General features: G+C 42.9%; 1 protein-coding gene across 5 annotated transcripts in view; it reads left to right on the forward strand.

Moving 5' to 3' along the window:
• Positions 1-19,842, forward strand: part of Cntrl (centriolin) — an 87,555-nt gene that overhangs the window by 48,271 nt on the left and 19,442 nt on the right. For 4 of the 5 annotated variants that reach the window (XM_059260149.1, XM_059260148.1, XM_059260146.1 and 1 more), the window contains 4 exons: positions 7,244-7,433; positions 9,338-9,654; positions 12,457-12,665; positions 14,753-14,945. In XM_059260149.1, the coding sequence (XP_059116132.1) occupies positions 7,244-7,433; positions 9,338-9,654; positions 12,457-12,665; positions 14,753-14,945 (909 nt within the window). The remainder of the gene's footprint in view (positions 1-7,243; positions 7,434-9,337; positions 9,655-12,456; positions 12,666-14,752; positions 14,946-19,842) is intronic. The other variant, XM_059260147.1, reaches the window with a different exon arrangement.

The following is a 19,842-nucleotide window of genomic DNA, read 5'->3' on the forward strand; positions in this document are numbered from 1 at the left end:
CGGCCAGTGCCATGAAGCAGATAAAGGATAAGGTGACTTAAGCCCAACAAGCTGAATGAAAATGATTATAGAAATGTGCAGAGGTGTAGACAGAATACTGGGTACCTAGGTTTGATTTCCTTTTTAAAAAAATCTTGGAGTGTTTACCAAAGTCTAGAGCACGTGCTAAGCAGTATTGGAGTGCTGTGATGACAGATGCATCCCTGCACTCAGAAGAACCATGCTGTGCCAGGGTAGTTACAGAACAGTGACGTACTGTGACAGCAGACTTGGCCGCTGTGCTCTAGTTGCTGAGAGGTTGGTTTCCAAGATTCTTCTCATAAGGAAAGAAAGCTAACTAGCTGAGGCTATGAGGTGAGCAGTGAGCAAATGTCCGGAGAGGGCTTAAGAGGGAGGAGACAGCTTGTGTGAAGAGGAAGGGTAGTGTAACCATACTGAGGAACCTGTAGATCAACAGTTTGCTGGGAATGCTGAAACAAGAGCTGGAAAAGTAGATTGGGGCTGTGTTAGCTGCTTTTCTGCCACTGTGATAAGTGAGCATGCCCAGAACAACAAAAGAAAGAGTTTATTTGGGCTTGTGGTTCCAAAGGGCAAGAGTCTCTCATGTTGGGGAAGCATGGCAGCAGGAACAGAAATCTGAAAGCACACATCTTGAACCACAAGCACAAAGCAAAGAGAGTATGCACTGGGACCCCCAGGATGTATATCAAGGCCACACCTCCCAAACAGCACCACCAGTGAGGGACCAAGTGTTCAAATACCAGAGCCTTATGGAGACATTCTCGTTCAAACCCACAGGGGCCATCCTTCTTTAAAAGGGACATTATATATGTTATGGGAAAATGAGATTACTGTTAATAGAGTCAGAGTTCAGAAGGGTATTCTAGCTGAGCATGGGGGCTAGAGTTGCAGCTAGGTGAGCTCTGTGAGGCTATTTGAAACCTTTCAAGTGCAAGATAGAAGAGGCCAGGCTAGATTAGTGGCACTGGAAAAGAGATAATGTTAAGGGATGAGCTTGCTATCTGAGTTTGGAAGTGAGGAATGGATCTAAATGGGACTTAATCCAAAGCAGAGGGACTGAATGATACCTTCTGAGTCAGCTGTGGAGCAGTAGCAGGAGAAGCAGCTCAGACACTGGGGTCCCAGGGATCTGACTGTAGTCTCAACCAGAACCTACTAGCAGAATCCATCTCCCAGAAATCTGAAGGAAACAACACCCTGTGTGCAACCAAGGCTGGAGGTCAAAAACAGGAAATAAAAGGAAAACACTACACCTGTGCTGAGTGTGCTGGGAAACGGAGAATAGAAGCACCACATTCCCAGGACAGCAAGACACTAGCCTCCAGTTTCCTCCAGAGTGGGTGGTTTCCTTTACCTTAGCTACTGGGCCATTAAGGACAAGGCAGAGGAAGAGAAGCCACTAAGTGGTGAGTGCAGGTAGAAGGAAGATGTGACACTAAAGGGTCTGATCACTTATGGAGAATTTATTTTTATTTTTCTCTCATGGAAAATTATTCCATAAAATAAACTCAGTCAAACAGCCAGCTTGCATTTACCACTGCAGTGCCGTGAGGATCCATATTCCTTGAGAACAGCCAAAACAGCAAGGTGGGAAATGGATGTGTTGGGTCTGGGGTCACGAAGTAATGGGGGACAGACCACCAAAGTCTGTTAAACCAGAAGTAGACTTTATTCCAGAAAAAAAAAGAAAGAAAGAAAAGAAGAAAAGAAAATTGCTGTGGGGTACAAAAGCTTATCAGCTAGCTGAGACCACAGCCAGGGTTCTAGATTCTGAAGCTGTGGCGAAGGGGTGGATTTCAAACCCCTTTTTATAGCAAAAGTAAGCATTAGGCATTGGATGCATGCTAGGAGTCATGTAGAAACAATTATTAAAAGTTAACTTTGGTCCAAGCAGTTGTTGGCTATAAGGGGCAAGGGGGTTAAAAGTTAACCCCTGGCTGTTGACAGAGAAACTGGCTGTAAGCAGAGAGCCATTGTTAGAAGTTAACCTTTAGAGCTGATGACTGTCAGCTTTTATTTTTTTTTAAGGTTTACAATTCTATATTTCTATATTCCTGGACCTTTCCTTCCCCCCTTAAGTTATAACCAGAATCAAACCTTGGATTCTTCTAGGTCTAAATATGAGCCAGATTATAATCCTGAATGATTTATATAAAAATAATTTTTTAAGCCTTTGACTTGGCCTTTTTAGCCTGTTTTGGGGGCAGGGATTATTCTGTTCTATAGCTGTTTCAAGCTGAAACGGGACATTGATGGTCAGGGCCCAGGAAGGCTAAAAGGCTAATCAAAGGTAAGGAGGGAATTTATGCCATGGGGTACTTATCAGAAGCATCTGATTTGACCCAGCGGGAGACCAGGAGCATTCATATCGGCTGGATTGGTCCATGTCAGCTCTTTAGCAAATCCATGGCTCACAAGTTGAAGTCAGCAGCTGATTCGTAAGTGTGTCAGTCAGTCAAGTGGAAACCTGCTAAAACAGATACAGACTAGAGACAGAAGTTAAAATTTAGGAATTTAAGGGGAAATTATAATTGGAACTTTTAGGCCCAAATCTTAGTAATTGGAGAAAGGAAGAAGTCCCAAGACAAGAGAGGGAGAGAGACATCATCCTCAGGAACAGATAGATAGGGGAAATTTAGGCTGTACTTATCTGGAATCCTTTTGATCTATGAGAAATGGATTTAAGTCTTAGGACTTTTTTGATCCTTTGAAGCCTATATGAATTTTATATCATTTTTATATTTTTGAATCCTAGCAAAAACTATAGATTTGAGTTAAAAAGTATGTACATTTTTCTTCTGTCTCACAAGCCAGGTATAGATTGGACAGAGATGTCTTTGGCTTGATGAGATGCATCTTTTAAGTTTACATTTAATTGTTTATCAGGTATATAAGTAGCTATTATTGAGAGCAGTCTTTTCAAATTATATTTGAAATCTCTTTGTCCCTTAACATGAAGCATGTGAGTAAGGCAAACCTGTTTGTCTTTTTTATCAAGAAACCGAGTAGCTTTAGAAAAAGCAAGGCAGATATATATATCTGAGAGTCTGGTTGTCCAATGCTGCTAAATTGACAGTTATAGTTAGCCTAGCCATCAGTATTGTCAGAGATCTGAGAAAGATAAATTATACCTGAGTGCAGACCAAGCAGCTTCTGAATCTATCAATATATGACAGAGACTAGTCCATACCCAGTTAGCCATACCCAGGTCTCCATGGCATTGGAGGCAGAAGTATCAGAACAGCATCAATCTTCGCCTGCCAGGCCTATAAGGGGAGAGTTTTTCCTATGGAAGAGGGACATGGGGAAGACCAATCTTACTTTGTCTAGGCAAATGGGGTGCAATCCTCCAGTGTCCTGTTGATTGTCCACAGTCTGGCTGGGTCCTGTTGGCAGGTGTTTCATCAGGGCATCTTGCCCAGTGGTCAGGATTGCCATAATCCAGGTAGAGAAATCGTGGTGCCCTGTAATCTTTGGAGACCTTGGGGCACTGCTAGGATCTAGGAGTCTCTGTCTGATATAATAAGCTTTTTAGTCAACATTTTAAATGCCATATTCTGCAGATCTCTGAAGTACTTGAAGCCTGTCCAGGTATATCTGGATAGACAAACTTTGTTTCTATCCTGAAAACATATGCAAGGGACTAAGTAAAACTTATCTCTGTAATTAATTACCTCAGTCCCATAGTCTTATAAATTTAAATATTTTTAAAAACTGTTCTTAAAAAATTACAATCTCTCAAATGTCTTCCTGCAATATCAACAATAAAGTACCCTTTTTTACTTTAAGAGGGAGAAAACATATCATAACCATAATCTGTATAAGGCAAAACCAAGCGCCAAGTGCAAACAGTCCCAAAGTTCAGTATCTGGGATTCATTCACAATCCTTTTGGTTCTTTAACTTAGAGGCTTGGATCATTTCTTTGGCCCCACCTTTGGCAGCATATAGATAGCCTGCCTTCCAGATCTCAGCCTGCTCCATTTCACTGTGGCTGGTGCTTCTGATGACTATCATCTGGCCCTGGCATTTCCAAAACTGTTAGGATCCATCATTGCAAATGGACCCTCAGCTGTTCCCTATGATCCCTTCATGCCTTTAAAGCCATTACCACCTGGGTGACTCTTACATTGCAAAGTTTAGTTGCCAGAGCAAGGTACATTCTTGTGTATAAAAGCATTGAGGTTCAGCTTTAATATCTTATTTATTAAATATCTTATCAAACATGTGTAGCCATCTATTTAAATTCTCTAGAAGCTTGCTATTGAACATTTGGCAAAGACTTAGGTGTAAATCTCTAAGTTTGCTTTTGTTAACCTGAATAGCTCTTTTACTATTTATAAGATCTATATAAGGTTATAACCTTAGTAAAAGTTGGCTATCAACCACGGGGCTGTCTATATCATGATGGGGTCACCAGCCAATCTGGAGGAAAGCCACATGGTTGCTATTTAAAACATGTTTTTCTAAACAATAATTATATGCACACGTATGCACAGTTGGATCCAAGTTACATACACATACAGAGTTAAAGCTAGCTTACATTCACATATATAGAGTTAAATCCAAGTCATATATGTGTTCATATATATGTATATATCTTTTTTTAACAAACATTTTGCACTGAAGAATCATCAGCTATTTTTAAAATGAAGAAAACCAACCATAATTAACCTAATATGGTCAAATTTCAAATTCAGTGTTTGCAGGTATAAGAAACCATAACCAACAGAGTTCACATCCCCTCTGGCCTTCTACAACCTTCTGTATACCTTCAGTCTGTTCCTTTGATTCCTAAGACATTTTTGCTTCAGACTAATTCCTCTTTCCTTTTCTTTCTCTTTATTATTCCAATCTCCTGCCTTCTTTCTTATTTTCCAAACATAAAACTTTATCAAAGTCTTTCTTGTGATTCCTCTCAGTAGTCTAGAATATATTGTGTGGCTACAATATTTTAAACATACATATGCCATAACAAAAATAACTCTAAATTTGCATCAACACTGTACCAATGTAAAGCATCTGAAACTAGCAGTAGGGTTTTTTTTTTTTTTTTTTTCTATAATAGTTGAATCTAAGTTATAAGCATATATATGCATAATTAAGCCCAGCTCATTTATATATAGATATATAGAGAGAGTTAAGTTTAAGTTGTGTATGTGCATGCATATATGTGCATGCATCTCAAACAGGAGTTGACTATACATATGGGCCAAACCAGATATATATATATACATATATATATCCGTGTGTGTATGTATCCATGTATAGAATTTTAATTATAAGCCCTTTGTTATAAGCTTAAAGCCAAATTTTGTCATAAATTATATAGATTTAGCTCATATCTCATGAGCAATTTATTAGTCCTGAGGTAAGAGCTTATAGTATAATTTTAAAATAGTATTATTATTATTATTATTTATCCTTATTATATTAGACCCAATGACCAGGAAATCCAGAGGTAAATTTTAAGTTTGGGCAGTAAAAAGGGCTGCAGCCAGTATACATTGAACATAGTTGACTCATACATTTAGAAATAAGCATTTAGTGGCCACCTTTATGCATTCAAACCAGATAAAACTTTTTTTACTTTATTTAGCTGAATTTTAGGGGGGGGTGCAGCATGCCCTTTGTGCTTTCCTGGTGGGGATGTTCCTGCTGCTGTTCGGCCTGGTCTTTCCTATGCAGCTTTGGAGCATGTGCCATTTCTGTGAGACTTAAAACATTTATTGTCCAGAAGAAGGCACCTGGCCTCATAGTCTCCTTTGCCCTCCCCTGCTGGGCTCCTCATTGGTACTCTGGCAGGAGGCTGCAGCATCTGGGGTCGGGGGGAAAAACAGAGGGTCCTCTTCCTGGCTGCAGGCTGCTTGCACAAACTGGAGCCAGCTCAACTGCCTTGGGGAGCCTGGACTCCTGAAGTGGAGAAAGACAGGGAAGGCTGGCAAAAACTACTGTTATGTTCTTGAAATCCTGGAAATGAGAGAACAAGACCTGAAAGGGGCCTGAGGCTTAGAGGAACCTTGGCCCAGGGTAAAGGTTAATTTACTAACAATCACCACAAAGAGACTGAGAACAGGTAACATGACAAACAGAATAGATAAGACATTAAGAAGGAAGAACACTGCATGCAGGGATCTGGGGCTCCCAATCCAGTCCTGAAGGGCTGCAGATAAGCAGCCAATGGCCAGAAGAAGGGTTGAAGCGTCCTTCATCCCTGCCAGCTCAGGTCTTTGGTTGGTCAACCCACTCTTATTGAGCGTTGGTTTTATCTAGACAGCAGATACAGAAACCAGACAAAAAAACTTACGGTTGGCCAAAACCAGTAGAATAAAGTTGCCAGAGACTGAGGTGTCCCCCAGAACCAGTATTGCGAGAGGTCCCAGGTTTCAGCACCAAAGATAGGGTCTGGGATCATGTAATAACGGAGGACAGATCACCAAAGTCTATTAAACCAGAAGCAGACTTTATTCTAGAAAAAAACCAAAAACCAAAACAAAACAAAAGAAAAACAAAAAAAAGAAAAAAGAAAATTACCACAGGGCACAAAAGCTTGTCAGGTAGCTGAGACCACAGCCAGGGCTCGGGATTCTGAAGCTATGGCGAAGGGGGTGGATTTCAAGCTCCTTTTTATAGCAAAAGTAAGCATCAGGCATGGGGTGCATGCTAGGAGTAGCGTAGAAACAATTATTAAAAGTTAACTTTGGTCCAGGCAGTTGTTGGCTATAAGGGGCAAGGGGGTTAAAAGTTAACCCCTGGCTGTCGATAGAGAAACTGGCTGTAAGCAGAGAGCCATTGTTAGAAGTTAACCTTTAGAGCTGATGACTGTCAGCTTTTATTTTATTTTTTTAGGTTTACAATTTTATATTTCTATATTCCTAGACCCTTCAGATGCTATTACATAACTTCCTGAAGAGATCCCTTCTCTTTTCACAGAGCAGTCTGACATAACTCTAGCCACTGCATATATACTCCTCCCTGCCCAGCCTTCCTGACACTGCTCTGCTAAAGAAATGTTAATAAGCTGAGCCATATGTATAGACCATAGTTTATAACTGTGTAATCATTTCTTATTTCTGTGAAAAATGAGAATCATAATAAGGAAATAACAAATCCTTTCTTAGTTTGTGTGTATCTCACCTTAGCTGTATACTTTGATCTATCTAAAGGTCAGCCTTTCCTTTCCATTGGTAATAGGCAATGTGCTCTCCTGTCACTGTTTTTAGGTTTCCAGCCATAGTTCTCAAGCCACCAAGGACTCTGGTTTGGGTCTAAAGTATACAGCATCTACTCCTCTTAGAAAACCACAGCCTGGACAGCAAGAAGAGAAGGACAACAGTGGACCTCTGCCTGCTTCAGGATACTGGGTCTATTCACCCATCAGAAATAGGTTGCATAAGTCATTTTCAAATAGAGGTAGGTCACATCACATAAGGGAAGTTGCATTTCTCTTACCTATTTAATAACCTTTTATTGTTTCCTTGAAATCTACAGATGCATTCCAAAGTCCTTAGCTTACTCTGAGGTCCTGTATAATCCTGCGTTGGCCAATAACCTATCTTCCCATAGATTATCTGAAGGGGACTCCCACACAGCGGGGGACTCCCTTCCAGACCCCAGATTAGGCACAAACCACACCCAAACACCTGTTTTCACAGAGAGATCCTTTATTAAGCTGGGAAGAAAAGTTAAAGTGGCTGCTTTCTGACTCTGGCCGAAAAACAGCAGCAAATGATGTTGCAGGTGTCACTCTTAAAGGGAGAAGAAGGGGAGGTCTCTGTTAGGATGGGCTAGGATGCAGTGGTAGAGGAGATGGGGATGAGGGAGAAGGGGAGGGGGAGGGTCATCTGTCCAGAGGGACAAAGGACGGTCTCTGGATAGAGAGGAACAGGCATGGCCCTTAGGCAAATGGCGGTTCGTAAAGGGAAAGGGGAAACCCCGAAGTAGGATGAGGTGTTTAATTTTAATTTAATTAGGTGAATCAAAGGGAGCTTTTGATTGCTGGACCTTGGTAGTCAGCCTCAGGAGGAGGAAGTGGTCAAATTGACCAAACAGACCTTGGTGGCTAGCTTTAGGACTGTAATCTAAAGGATTTTAGCAAGGCAGAGGGAATGGGGGAAGGGGAAGGCCGCTGTTAGTGTCCTTTCATTATCTGTCTAAAGCAGTGGTTCTCAGCCTGTGGACTGCAACCCTTTAGGGGTTGAACAACTCTTTCACAGGGGTTGCTTATCCTGCATATCAGATAATTACATTATGATTCATAACAGTAGCAAAATTACAGTTATGAACTATAATGAAATAATTTTATAGTTGGGGTCACCACAACATAAAGAGCTGTGTTAAAGGACACTGTGTTAGGAAGGCTGAGAACCTGCTCAAAAGATACTTGTAGCATGCCAAGTTCCTCAAGCCCTTGCCTTTGTTGTTGGTTTTCAGTGCTGTGGGCTGAACACTTGGCCACCAAGCTCCATCCTCACCTCTACACCTCTCTGTTTTAAGCCATTTTTCTGTAATGCTGTCTTCCTCTTTCCTTCCCCAAACCCATTCAGAGTCAAGGTTTAGTAAGACTGTGCTCCCTGTATGGTGCCTTCCTCCACTCTCCAACTGAACAGCTCTGTGGCTGGTGCTTCTGGATCATGAGGCATTGGACCTTTTTTTTTTTAATATCATGGCTTTCTGTCGTAGCTCTACTAAGATTGTCAGCGGTTACTCTTCCAAAGCTCTGTTCAAAGAGTGAGACTTGCATTAGCCTAAGCTCTTACATTTCATAGCTCTGTGGTCATAGTCAACTCATTTTACTGCTCTGAGACTGTTGATCTGTGACATAATAATGCTCCATTTTGATGATTTACCAATTAAGAAAGTATTTTTGGGATGGGGATGTGGTTCATTGTTAGTTCCACCCCTAGCAACACAAAAGCAAACCACAGAAACTCTGTATTGGGTGAGCACTGCTGTGTGCTTGCTTTATTTGATGTCAGGTCCGCCAGCCCAGCTCCTGCCTTAAGGGGAGATCAACGCCATACTAGAGTGCTGCATGTCATGGCAGAATCAATTGGAGTTCTTTCTGATCTCACAACACTTGTACATGTTTTCTGTAGGATGAAGCAGATATTCAAATGATTGTTGAGTACATTATTAATTAATGGGTGAAGAGATGTGAAAAGCTGGCTGCTGAAGACACTGTGTATTGATCTGTTTCTCACAACTACAGTTGACCATTCTTAGAGTTTTGTTCTACGTCTCCATTGTTTCCATTGAATTGTTGCTGTTTCTTCGTAAATCTACTTACCTAGTATACTCTCCTGTTTGTTTCATAGAAGATGCGGACAGTGGAGGAGATAGCCAGGAAGAGAGTGGACTGGATGACCAGGAAGATCCCTCATTTGTGCCTCCTCCTGGGTACATAATGTATACTGTGCTTCCTGATGGGTCTCCGGTACCCCAGGGAATGGCCTTGTATGCACCATCGCCTCCTTTGCCCAACAACAGTCAACCTCTGACCCCTGGCACTGTGGTTTATGGCCCACCTCCTGCTGGGGCCCCCATCATATGTGGACCTCCTCCCACCAACTTTGCTGTTCCCCTTGTCCCTGTGGGTGTGCAGCATTGCAACGTCCCAGAGCACCATAACCTAGTAAGTGGGAAACACAAGTCTGTCCCCATTGTACCATAACCTAGTAAGTGGGAAACATAACTCTATCCCCATTGTACCATAACCTAGTAAGTGGGAAACACAAATTCACACCACTTCCCAGTGCCTGAGACAGACGCACATGTGATGAGTTCACAGAAATGTGGGCCTAGCTCAGGAGTGAGATTATAGGACTGATGTTTATGAACTAAACATTCTCCTGTTAAAATATGATTTTGAACAGGATAGTAAATTCTCAAGCCCAAATTCTGGCACAGCTAGCTGTTTTCTAAAATGCTTTCAGTCTAAAAACCAACAACTTTTCCTATGATTTTCTCTAGTTAACTGTGTAGGAGTGTTTATGTAAAGCTATCACATACTATTACCTATAGCTTATGCACATGTGAGTATGCTTCACATGAACATGTGTGCCTGTATATGCTGATATGTATAAAGAGCATACAGTAGGTATGGGTTGGAATTACCTCTGGGTTAACTGATGATTATACATTATTTCCACAGTTACTGTTGTATGCACATTTGAATTCCATTTTCCCATTTAATGTTAGAAATAATACCTAGTACTTTACATTTTAATATTTTATTGGTTTTAATTAATGTATATGTGTGTTGGGAGAGTATACATGTGAATGTGATGCCCTCAGAGGCAGAAATGGTATCAACTCTCTTGAAGCTGGAGTTACAGATAGTTGTGAGAAGCTGGTGTGGGTTCTGGGAAAGGAACCTAAGTCCTCTGAAAGAACTGTTGTATGAAATACTTTTCCTGGGGAGACACAACACAGGTATTTACTCACCTGGTATAAGGAACCCACAACAGACTAAAATACAGATCCCACCAAAGTCCAGCTTGGTGAACCAATGAGTGTTTATTGGGGGCACTTACAGGAATGTGGGTGAGGGGTTACTTACAGGAGCAGAAATCACTCATAGACAGTTGCATCACCAAGGCCCAGCCCGGCTCACAAAAGCTGGGAACCTGGAGCACACTGTACACACTGACAGCTTACAGGTTGGAGAGTGTCCTTTCCAAGTGACTCAGTTGCTCTAAACCACTTCCAGGCATCTCAGGAGTCTTTGCAGCTTAGCGCTGCTTGTTCTGGCAGGGAGGGGCTTAGTAAATGTGGTCAGTTTCAGGGACTTCCTGGAGCTATTTTGAGTTGTTTACCTTCCTGCTTAAGAAGCTTCCCTGCAGTATGGAGTGTTTCAATATAGGAGGAAACTGTTATACAACAGTCCCTACAAATATTTTTAAACAGCATGTTAACATCTAAATAATCTTTATTTGTAGATGTAATAGGTGACTGTGTGGATTCTTAAGTATGCTTTTTATTCTTTTCTTAGGCTAGATTCTAAGGAGGGATTACTTCCTGATCTGATTGCTTTCTAACTTCTGAGTTCTAACATAATAAAACTGCACTCCAAGTCCTCTTTTGAGCTCAGAGCACTTGGAGCTTTTGTTCTTTGCTCCCTCAGCCCACTGAGGGAATAGAAGACAAGATACCTCGTGTTCCCTTCTAGTAGGTCACACTTGGTCCACAGGGCCCACGTGCATTTGTGTGGCTACTACAGTAATTACCCACATATTCTGTGGCTCTGATGTACATTCAGCTTGTAACCATCTGTCTGTTAAGCATTTGCTGAGACTGCTTGGATTGCTTCTTCTACTTTCCAGAAGTGAAAGGACTGAATTGGCACAGGACACACTGAGACCTAGTTCTCAGCACAAACGAGATCTATTTGCCCCAGAGAGACAAAGACAGGAGACAGAAGACAAGGAAGAGAAAAGGGGCGGGGGCGGGCGGAATATTTGTCCTGGAGGACAAAGGACTGCTTCTGGATAGAGAGGAGACAGGTGTGACAAGTGGCAGTTTATTAAGGGACAAGGGGAAACCCCCATGTTAGGATGAGGTGTTTAATTTTGATTGAGCATGTTAATTAGGTGAGCCAAAAGGGGGCTTCTGATTGCTGGACTAAAATACTTTGATAGCTGGGCCTTGTTAGCCTCAGGAGGAGGAAGTGGCCAAATAAGGGAACAGGCCTTGGTGGCTAGCTTTAGGAATGCAGTATAATTGTTTTTAGCAAGAGAGAAAGAGAAAGGTGAAGGGCAAACCTCTTAGTGCCATGCTTGCTGTGCTTGGGCCTGCTGGAGCCGTTCAAGAATACAGGACTCAGACAGCTGCGCCAGTGTGCTTTCACACCTCAGACACTTTAGCAGCTACTGCTGCTGCTGCTTTTTTTTTTTTTTTTAGTTTTTCAGGACATAGTTTCTCTGTGTATCCCTGGCTGTCTTGAAGCTTGCTCTGTAGACCAGGTTGGCCTCCAACTCTGAAATCTGCCTGCCTCTGCCTCCCAAGTGCTGGGATTAAAGGCGTGCCCCGCCACTGCCTGGCTAGCTTTTTATCTCTTGAGAGTCAATTTACCTTATTCATTCTGCAAAATGCAGGGAAACATGTCTTCTTCTAGGAACCTATTCCAACAATTCTCCCATGTGTGGAGAGTGGAGAGAGACTTTAGTGTGTTTATTCTGCTGGATCAGGAGCTCCAGAGACAGAGAGGTCTGGTGAACCTCTAATGCATCGTCAGGCTGGTGGAAAGGTCTTGTGAAGTCTGTCCGTTTCATCTATGCCACGTGAAAACATTGGCTTTGGTTTTTCTTTCCATATCGACGTCTTAGAATGTCCCACTATTTTTTAGACCACTTTATCCAATTGATTTCAGTTTTGACAGCAAAAGGGAAGAGACGCCCTCTGATATCGTAGTAATGCATTCACTTTCTGTGGTCAGGAGAATGAAGTGTCTAGACTGGAAGACATAATGCAGCAGCTAAAATCAAAACGACGGGAAGAGCAGAGGCTGAAAACATCCAAGCAGCATTCTGAGAAAGAAGTAGAAGAGCTGCATCGTAATATTGATGACCTTTTGCAAGAGAAGAAGGAATTAGAACAGGAAGTAGAAGAATTGCACAGAACCATCCAGAAACATCAACAACGACAGTAAGCATTCGCCATTCTATTTTTATAATTGAGAGGTTACGTACGATATCAGTTCTGAAGGGCACCCTCCGTCAGCACTGGCTTCATAAAACATTCTGTCTTTTTAGAAGTTCTTAGATCTAAACAGCAAAATAGTAAATGTTAGCCATATGTGGGTGGAGGTCTCTAGATGTGGCAATGGGAACTGAGAAACAATTCATTTGCAGTTAATTTAGTGCCCACATGGTGAATACCATTTAGGACAGCAAATATCTAAGATCTCCTGGTAAATAATACAAATTGGCTCTTTTTGTAGTTGTCTTTGTTGAACAGCATGACCATTCTCCATCCCAGCTACCACAGCAAAACATACAATAGGATGTTTAAACCTTCTTTCTCCATGGCGTCTGTTTGGTTTCCTTGTCCTTCTGACCATTTTCTGTTATTTTCACTACATGCCCTTTAATTAGTGGAATTCTAGACCACTAGAGTAGGTTCCACGCTTGCCACCATGTGTAGAATCTTTCTTTCCAGTCTCTCAGGAAACACTGGACTCAGTCTCATCTCAGTACACAGGCAGTCGGAACCCTGCCTCTCTGTCATCCTTCAGCCTCACACAGTGCTTGACCTGACCCACTTCTACGGTCTCCCCAGCACCACTTTTCTCCACCTCCACACCTCCACATCTTCTGTCCTCTTCCTGAAATGCCTTCCCCAAGCCCTGTCTCTCTGTCCTGCCTTTCAAAACAGAGCTAGGGTGGAGAGACTGGAGAGTCGGCTCAACACTTTAAAGCACTGGTTGCTTTCTGGAGAGGATGCAGGCTTAATTCCCAGCATCCACGTAATGGCTCACAAACATCCATAACTCCAGTTTCAGAGGATCTGACACCCTCTTTTGACCTTTCTGGACACCAGGCATTCAGTGGTGCATATACATACATGCAAGCAAAACATTCATACACATAAAATCTAAAAAAAAAAATTAAAACAAAGTCAGGGGATCCTTTTACATTAAGCCTTTCTTTTTTTTTTTTTTTTTTTTTCTTCTCAGGTACCCTGTAAAATTTAGGGTTAGCAACCCTTGACATAGCCCTGTTCATGCAGTGCTGTGAGCAGCCAGAGAGTCAGTTGGGGTAATAGCTGGACCTCCATCTATGGGTGCCAGCACCTAGCATAAAGTCAATTCACACAGCCTCTGTTGTCTGGTCAGTTATCTAAAATGTCTTCTGTGGTGGTCCATGGACTATGGCAGCTCCCTAGTTTGTGTCATTTAATCTAGACTAGCCAAGGCTCAGGGTGGTAGGAGGCCTGTGAGGCATGCGGAGTGAGGCGTGCGGATCACTGCCATCTAGGGGTGGACAGCTGAGGGATTACAGTGCTGAGGAAAGGGAGAGCCATGCTGAGAAGAATGGGGTGGGGGTTATAGCTACTTCTCAATTACAAATGCATGTTAAAAGAAGAGGACAGTGGGCAGGGCAGTAGGGTGCCACTTCTGCTACTCTTAGAGTGATGAAAGGATCATTCCAGGAGATTTGTGTCAGACCTGAGTGTCAGAGTTTTAAAAAGGCAAAAGTTTTCTGCATGCCTTTGTGTAAAGAAAGAAGAAAAGCATCAGTGTGCTGAGCTTGTTTTCATATTTTTCTATGAAGCAGTCCATTTGCATTTAATTTTGTCATGTTAGCCTTGAGTTACTGGATTTTGTGTCCTTTTTTTTTTTTTGTCAAATCTTTTATGACAGTTTTCTCTGACATAAAGAAGTCACACAACCATGCAGTGTTTGGGGCTGACTGACCTGGGAACTGTCCTTAAAGACTGTCAGAGGAATTGGATATTATTATGTAGTCATTTCCTATATTTCTGTTTTTCAGAAAAATAATGTGGCAGCGCTGTCTTGGCCAGATGTTGACAGCACAAATCCATCAGGCATTTTACCTAGTGTGCATTTACTGCCAGAAATATTCCATGTTTATAATAAGAGTATATTTTGAATTCGAGTTGAACATAATCAATTGTAGCAAAGTTAGTAAATCTTAGAAAGTTAGTAAATTCCCATTCTATGAGTGTACATATGGTCTGTTTAAAATCTCTCTATTTATGTAATTTTTTAGGGACTTCATTGATGGAAATGTTGAGAATCTTATGACTGAACTAGAAATAGAAAAGTCTCTCAAACGCCATGAGGATATTGTTGATGAGGTTGCATGCATAGAGAAGACTCTTCTGAAGCGGCGCTCGGAACTCAGGGAAGCTGACCGACTTCTGGCAGAGGCTGAGCATGAGCTCTCCTGCACTAAGGAGAAGGTGAGTCCCCTGTGGTTCAGGCAGGGACACACTGTCCAAGTCTGGACCCTGCCAGTCAAGAGCTGGGCATTTGGGTAAGTCGTTTAGGTCCTTGTAGCTAGAGTTTTTCTGCCTGGCCCACAGTCAGGACAAATCTCTCTCACCTGCCAGTGCCACAGCCACTCAGACCCAACCAAGTAAACACAGAGACTTATATTGGTTACAAACTGTATGGCCGTGGCAGGCTTCTTGCTAACTGTTCTTACAGCTTAAATTAATCCATTTCCATTAATCTATACCTTGCCACATGGCTTGTGGCTTACCGGCATCTTCACATGCTGTTTGTCATGGTGGCGGCTGGCAGTATCTCTCTCCTCAGCCTTCCACTTCCCAGCTTTATTCTCCTTCTTGTCCTGCCTATACTTCCTGCCTGTCCACTGGCCAATCAGTGATTTATTTATTGACCAATCAGCAACACACTTGACATATAGACCATCCCACAGCACTTCCCCTTTTCTTTCTTTTTTTTTCAAAAAGGAAGGTTTTAACCTTAACAAAGTAAAATTACATATAATTTGGGAATTTGGGCGTAGCTTCTCTTACTACTTCCTGCTGGAGGGGGGCGCTGTATCTTATGGGGACACAAAGAAAATTTTAGGATTATGGAATAGTCCATGAGGCTGTATTGTCTGAGCCAGTTGCCTTCAAACCATTCTGGATGTTGGATCATCTGGGCCATGGTGTCATCGAAGACCTTTCAGGGGGTCTTGGCTGGTCAAACCTGATGTATCTTAATCTGGAACAAATCCATAGCCTCTGGCTTTCTGTGGGAACAAAAGCAGAGTCTCCTTTCTAAAGCAACATATCCTTATATCCAAATTTTAAAGTCAAGGTATCTTTAAAATATACATATTGGTTTAACTCAACAGCTTTTACAATCAAATGTTTTTCTGCAGTTAAAAATCCCAAAGACAACACAATCCAGATTCTCTGTGTAATATTCATCTTCACATGGCTTATTTTTATATTAATTTTACTGTCTCTTTAAAGACTTTATTTTTTAAAACTATGTATTTGTTTATATAACTGTATATATCACCTTTTTTGTCTCTTTCAAGCCTACGTATATTTTACACACATTGTAAACTATTACATCTGAATCTGTCTTATTGTGAATCTATTGCTTTAAACTGCAGCAGCTGTGGCTGCTGGCTCTGCCCACCTCAGCTTCCCAACATGGCGGTGGTACGCTTTACACCAGCTCTGGGAGCTATCGTGGGTCTATGCTTTTATCCAAGCAGCATGTAGCCCAGAAACCTCTTTTTTCGTTTTGTACTAGCAAAGTCTAAATCCACCATGCAGCTTAATGTGCCACTTGCAGAGGCCTCATTCTCACTATACGGCGGCAGGTCGAGCACGCAAGCTAGGAACCCACAAGTAGCTCAAACCAGCAGCTGCCGCTCATTTGAGAGAGACAATTAAGAAGCTGTTTTTAGCTCCATTTTAGAATCTTTTTTTCCCAGTTTTTAGGTGGAAACTCTTGCCACCACGTTGGACGCCATTTGTAGCTAGAGTTTTTCTGCCTGGCCCACAGTCAGGATATATCTCTTTCACCTGCCAGTCCCACAGCCTCTCAGACCCGACCAAGTAAACACAGAGACTTATATTGGTTACAAACTGTATGGCCGTGGCAGGCTTCTTGCTAACTGTTCTTACAGCTTAAATTAATCCATTTCCATAAATCTATACCTTGCCACGTGGCTCGTGGCTTACTGGCATCTTCACATGCTGTTTGTCATGGTGGCGGCTGGCAGTGTCTCTCTCCTCAGCCTTCCACTTCCTAGCTTCATTCTCCTTCTTGTCCCGCCTATACTTCCTGCCTGTCCACTGGCCAATCAGTGATTTATTTATTGACCAATCAGCAACACACTTGACATATAGACCATCCCACAGCAGGTCCTCAGACTTCATACATGCTGTTCAGTAGGGAATCAATAGCATGCTTTAAATTCCCAAAGCTGTTCAGATATCAGCTTGTCTCTCTTCCCCATCTGAGTGTGTATGTTAGGGGTTTGTTGTTTGTTTTTATTTTGGACTCTTCAACCTGTGTCTTTTTAAACGACCAGTCAGATGCTTAGAGAAGTCATACTTTTCTTCACAATGATAACAGAAGTAATGATGTTTTCAGTTCCTGGGTCATATAGATTTCCATTCATTTAAGCACAGCCAAGTTGAAATTAAAAAAAGAAAGAAAGATTCTGAGATGTTCTTTGCTGGTAACTTACCTCTGTGGACTACTGAGTGAGTGATAATAACATTTTTTAGGCCACACAGAAGAAAGCCAGAGAGGGAAAGTGATTTCCCAAGCCTGTGTGGTGGCTATTTACAGGTGCCGTTTCACTCAGCAGCCCCAGCAATCCTGTGAGGTGACTTAACTAAGTTTGCACATGCAGCTCAGAAGAGCTCATAACTGGCCCAGATTCTTGTAGCTGAAGCTCTGCCTTCCCAAGAGTTCTTTAATAAAATGAGAATCCAGAGAGGAAAAAGCCCCTGGGCACACAAAACACCTCAGAAACTATTTTCACTTTGCTAGTTTAACTTGAATCTATTTAAGTTAATAGAAACCTACTACTTGGGAACTGAATGAATGGTTTCACCTATTAAAAAAAAATTCTGTGGACTGTTGTTGCAATACAACCCAAAGGTTTTTTGTTTGTTTGGTTTTGGTTTTTAACCTGTTTTTCAGGATGTTAGATCAGGCTTTATCTGCTAGTCCACACACAGGGTGTTGGGTCCCACACAGAGGTGGGCAAAGCATGTCTCTAATTTAGGAGGCTGACGCTAACCCAGTGTAAACTGTAATGAGTTTCTGGACCTTTAGCCCCTTCCAGGAATCCTCCTTCACATGGTCTTAAATGAGACCAGGGAAGTCCTCATTTCTTTTCATCTCTTTTTTCTTTTTCTTTTTTTTTTTTTTTTATTTGAGACAGGGTTTCTCTGTGTAGCTCTGGCTGTCCTGGAACTCACTCTGTAGCCCGAGCTGGCCACAAACTCACAGGGATCCGCTTGCCTCTGCCTCCAGAGTGCTGGGATTAAAGGTGTGCGCCACCACTGCCTGGCCCTCATTTGTTTTCTTCTGAGTAGTCCTTGTGCAGTGAACATTCGGTCGCTGTGTGGAGAAGTGGGCGTCACAACCCTGGAGAAAACCTCTCACTTGCGTTAGTTTTCAGCAGTGGCATTCCACACAGTGGAAAGGCACACAGTGGAAAGGCGCACAGTGGCATTCCACACAGTGGAAAGGCACACAGTGGAAAGGCACACAGTGGAAAGGCACACAGTGGAAAGGCACACAGTGGCATTCCACACAGTGGAAAGGCACACAGTGGCATTCCACACAGTGGAAAGGCACACAGTGGAAAGGCACACAGTGGCATTCCACACAGTGGAAAGGCACACAGTGGCATTCCACACAGTGGAAAGGCACACAGTGGCATTCCACACAGTGGAAAGGCACACAGTGGCATTCCACACAGTGGAAAGGCACACAGTGGCATTCCACACAGTGGAAAGGCACACAGTGGAAAGGCACACAGTGGCATTCCACACAGTGGAAAGGCACACAGTGGAAAGGCACACAGTGGCATTCCACACAGTGGAAAGGCACACAGTGGCATTCCACACAGTGGAAAGGCACACAGTGGCATTCCACACAGTGGAAAGGCACACAGTGGCATTCCACACAGTGGAAAGGCACACAGTGGGAAGGCACACAGTGGAAAGGCACACAGTGGCATTCCACACAGTGGAAAGGCACACAGTGGCATTCCACACAGTGGAAAGGCACACAGTGGGAAGGCACACAGTGGAAAGGCACACCGTGGAAAGGCACACAGTGGGAAGGCACACAGTGGAAAGGCACACAGTGGAAAGGCACACAGTGGAAAGGCACACAGTGGCATTCCACACAGTGGAAAGGCACACAGTGGCATTCCACACAGTGGAAAGGCACACAGTGGCATTCCACACAGTGGAAAGGCACACAGTGGCATTCCACACAGTGGAAAGGCACACAGTGGCATTCCACACAGTGGAAAGGCACACAGTGGCATTCCACACAGTGGAAAGGCACACAGTGGCATTCCACACAGTGGAAAGGCACACAGTGGCATTCCACACAGTGGAAAGGCACACAGTGGCATTCCACACAGTGGAAAGGCACACAGTGGCATTCCACACAGTGGAAAGGCACACAGTGGAAAGGCACACAGTGGCATTCCACACAGTGGAAAGGCACACAGTGGCATTCCACACAGTGGAAAGGCACACAGTGGAAAGGCACACAGTGGCATTCCACACAGTGGAAAGGCACACAGTGGAAAGGCACACAGTGGAAAGGCACACAGTGGCATTCCACACAGTGGAAAGGCACACAGCGGAGCCGCTCTTTCTCCTCCCAGGGACTCTGGCGCAGCTTGGAAAGAAGGAGAGGAGAGGAAGTAGCTAAATGTGCCAGACATGTTCAAACCTGCCTCGGGAGACAAATCTTCCCTCCTTCCTGAGCTCTACCTGTTGCTTTGCTCAAGAGTCAGCAGAAGGCAGCTCTCTGAAGAGCTGCCGGGACATGTCTAGTGCTGTGGACCCTGTCGGCGAGTATACGTTCCCGGGACAGTTCGTAGACAGACATCACACACACACAGACACCTTTGACTTTTGAGGCTGGGTATGAGTCAGTATTCAGCCAAGTACAAACTGAATCTCCTTTAGATCCATTAAACCTCTTATTCTAGGCAGATCAAGAAACCAAGCTGATATTTAAAAAGTGTTTTTGCCAAATCTAGCATAGGAGTATTTCCAAAGACTTGAAAAGAATTTGGTATTTGTGTTCCTTAACTATAAGTAAATCACCATCACAAAGTGA

This window comes from Peromyscus eremicus, chromosome 4, assembly GCF_949786415.1.
Source record: "Peromyscus eremicus chromosome 4, PerEre_H2_v1, whole genome shotgun sequence".
NCBI classification, from domain to species: Eukaryota; Metazoa; Chordata; class Mammalia; order Rodentia; family Cricetidae; genus Peromyscus; species Peromyscus eremicus.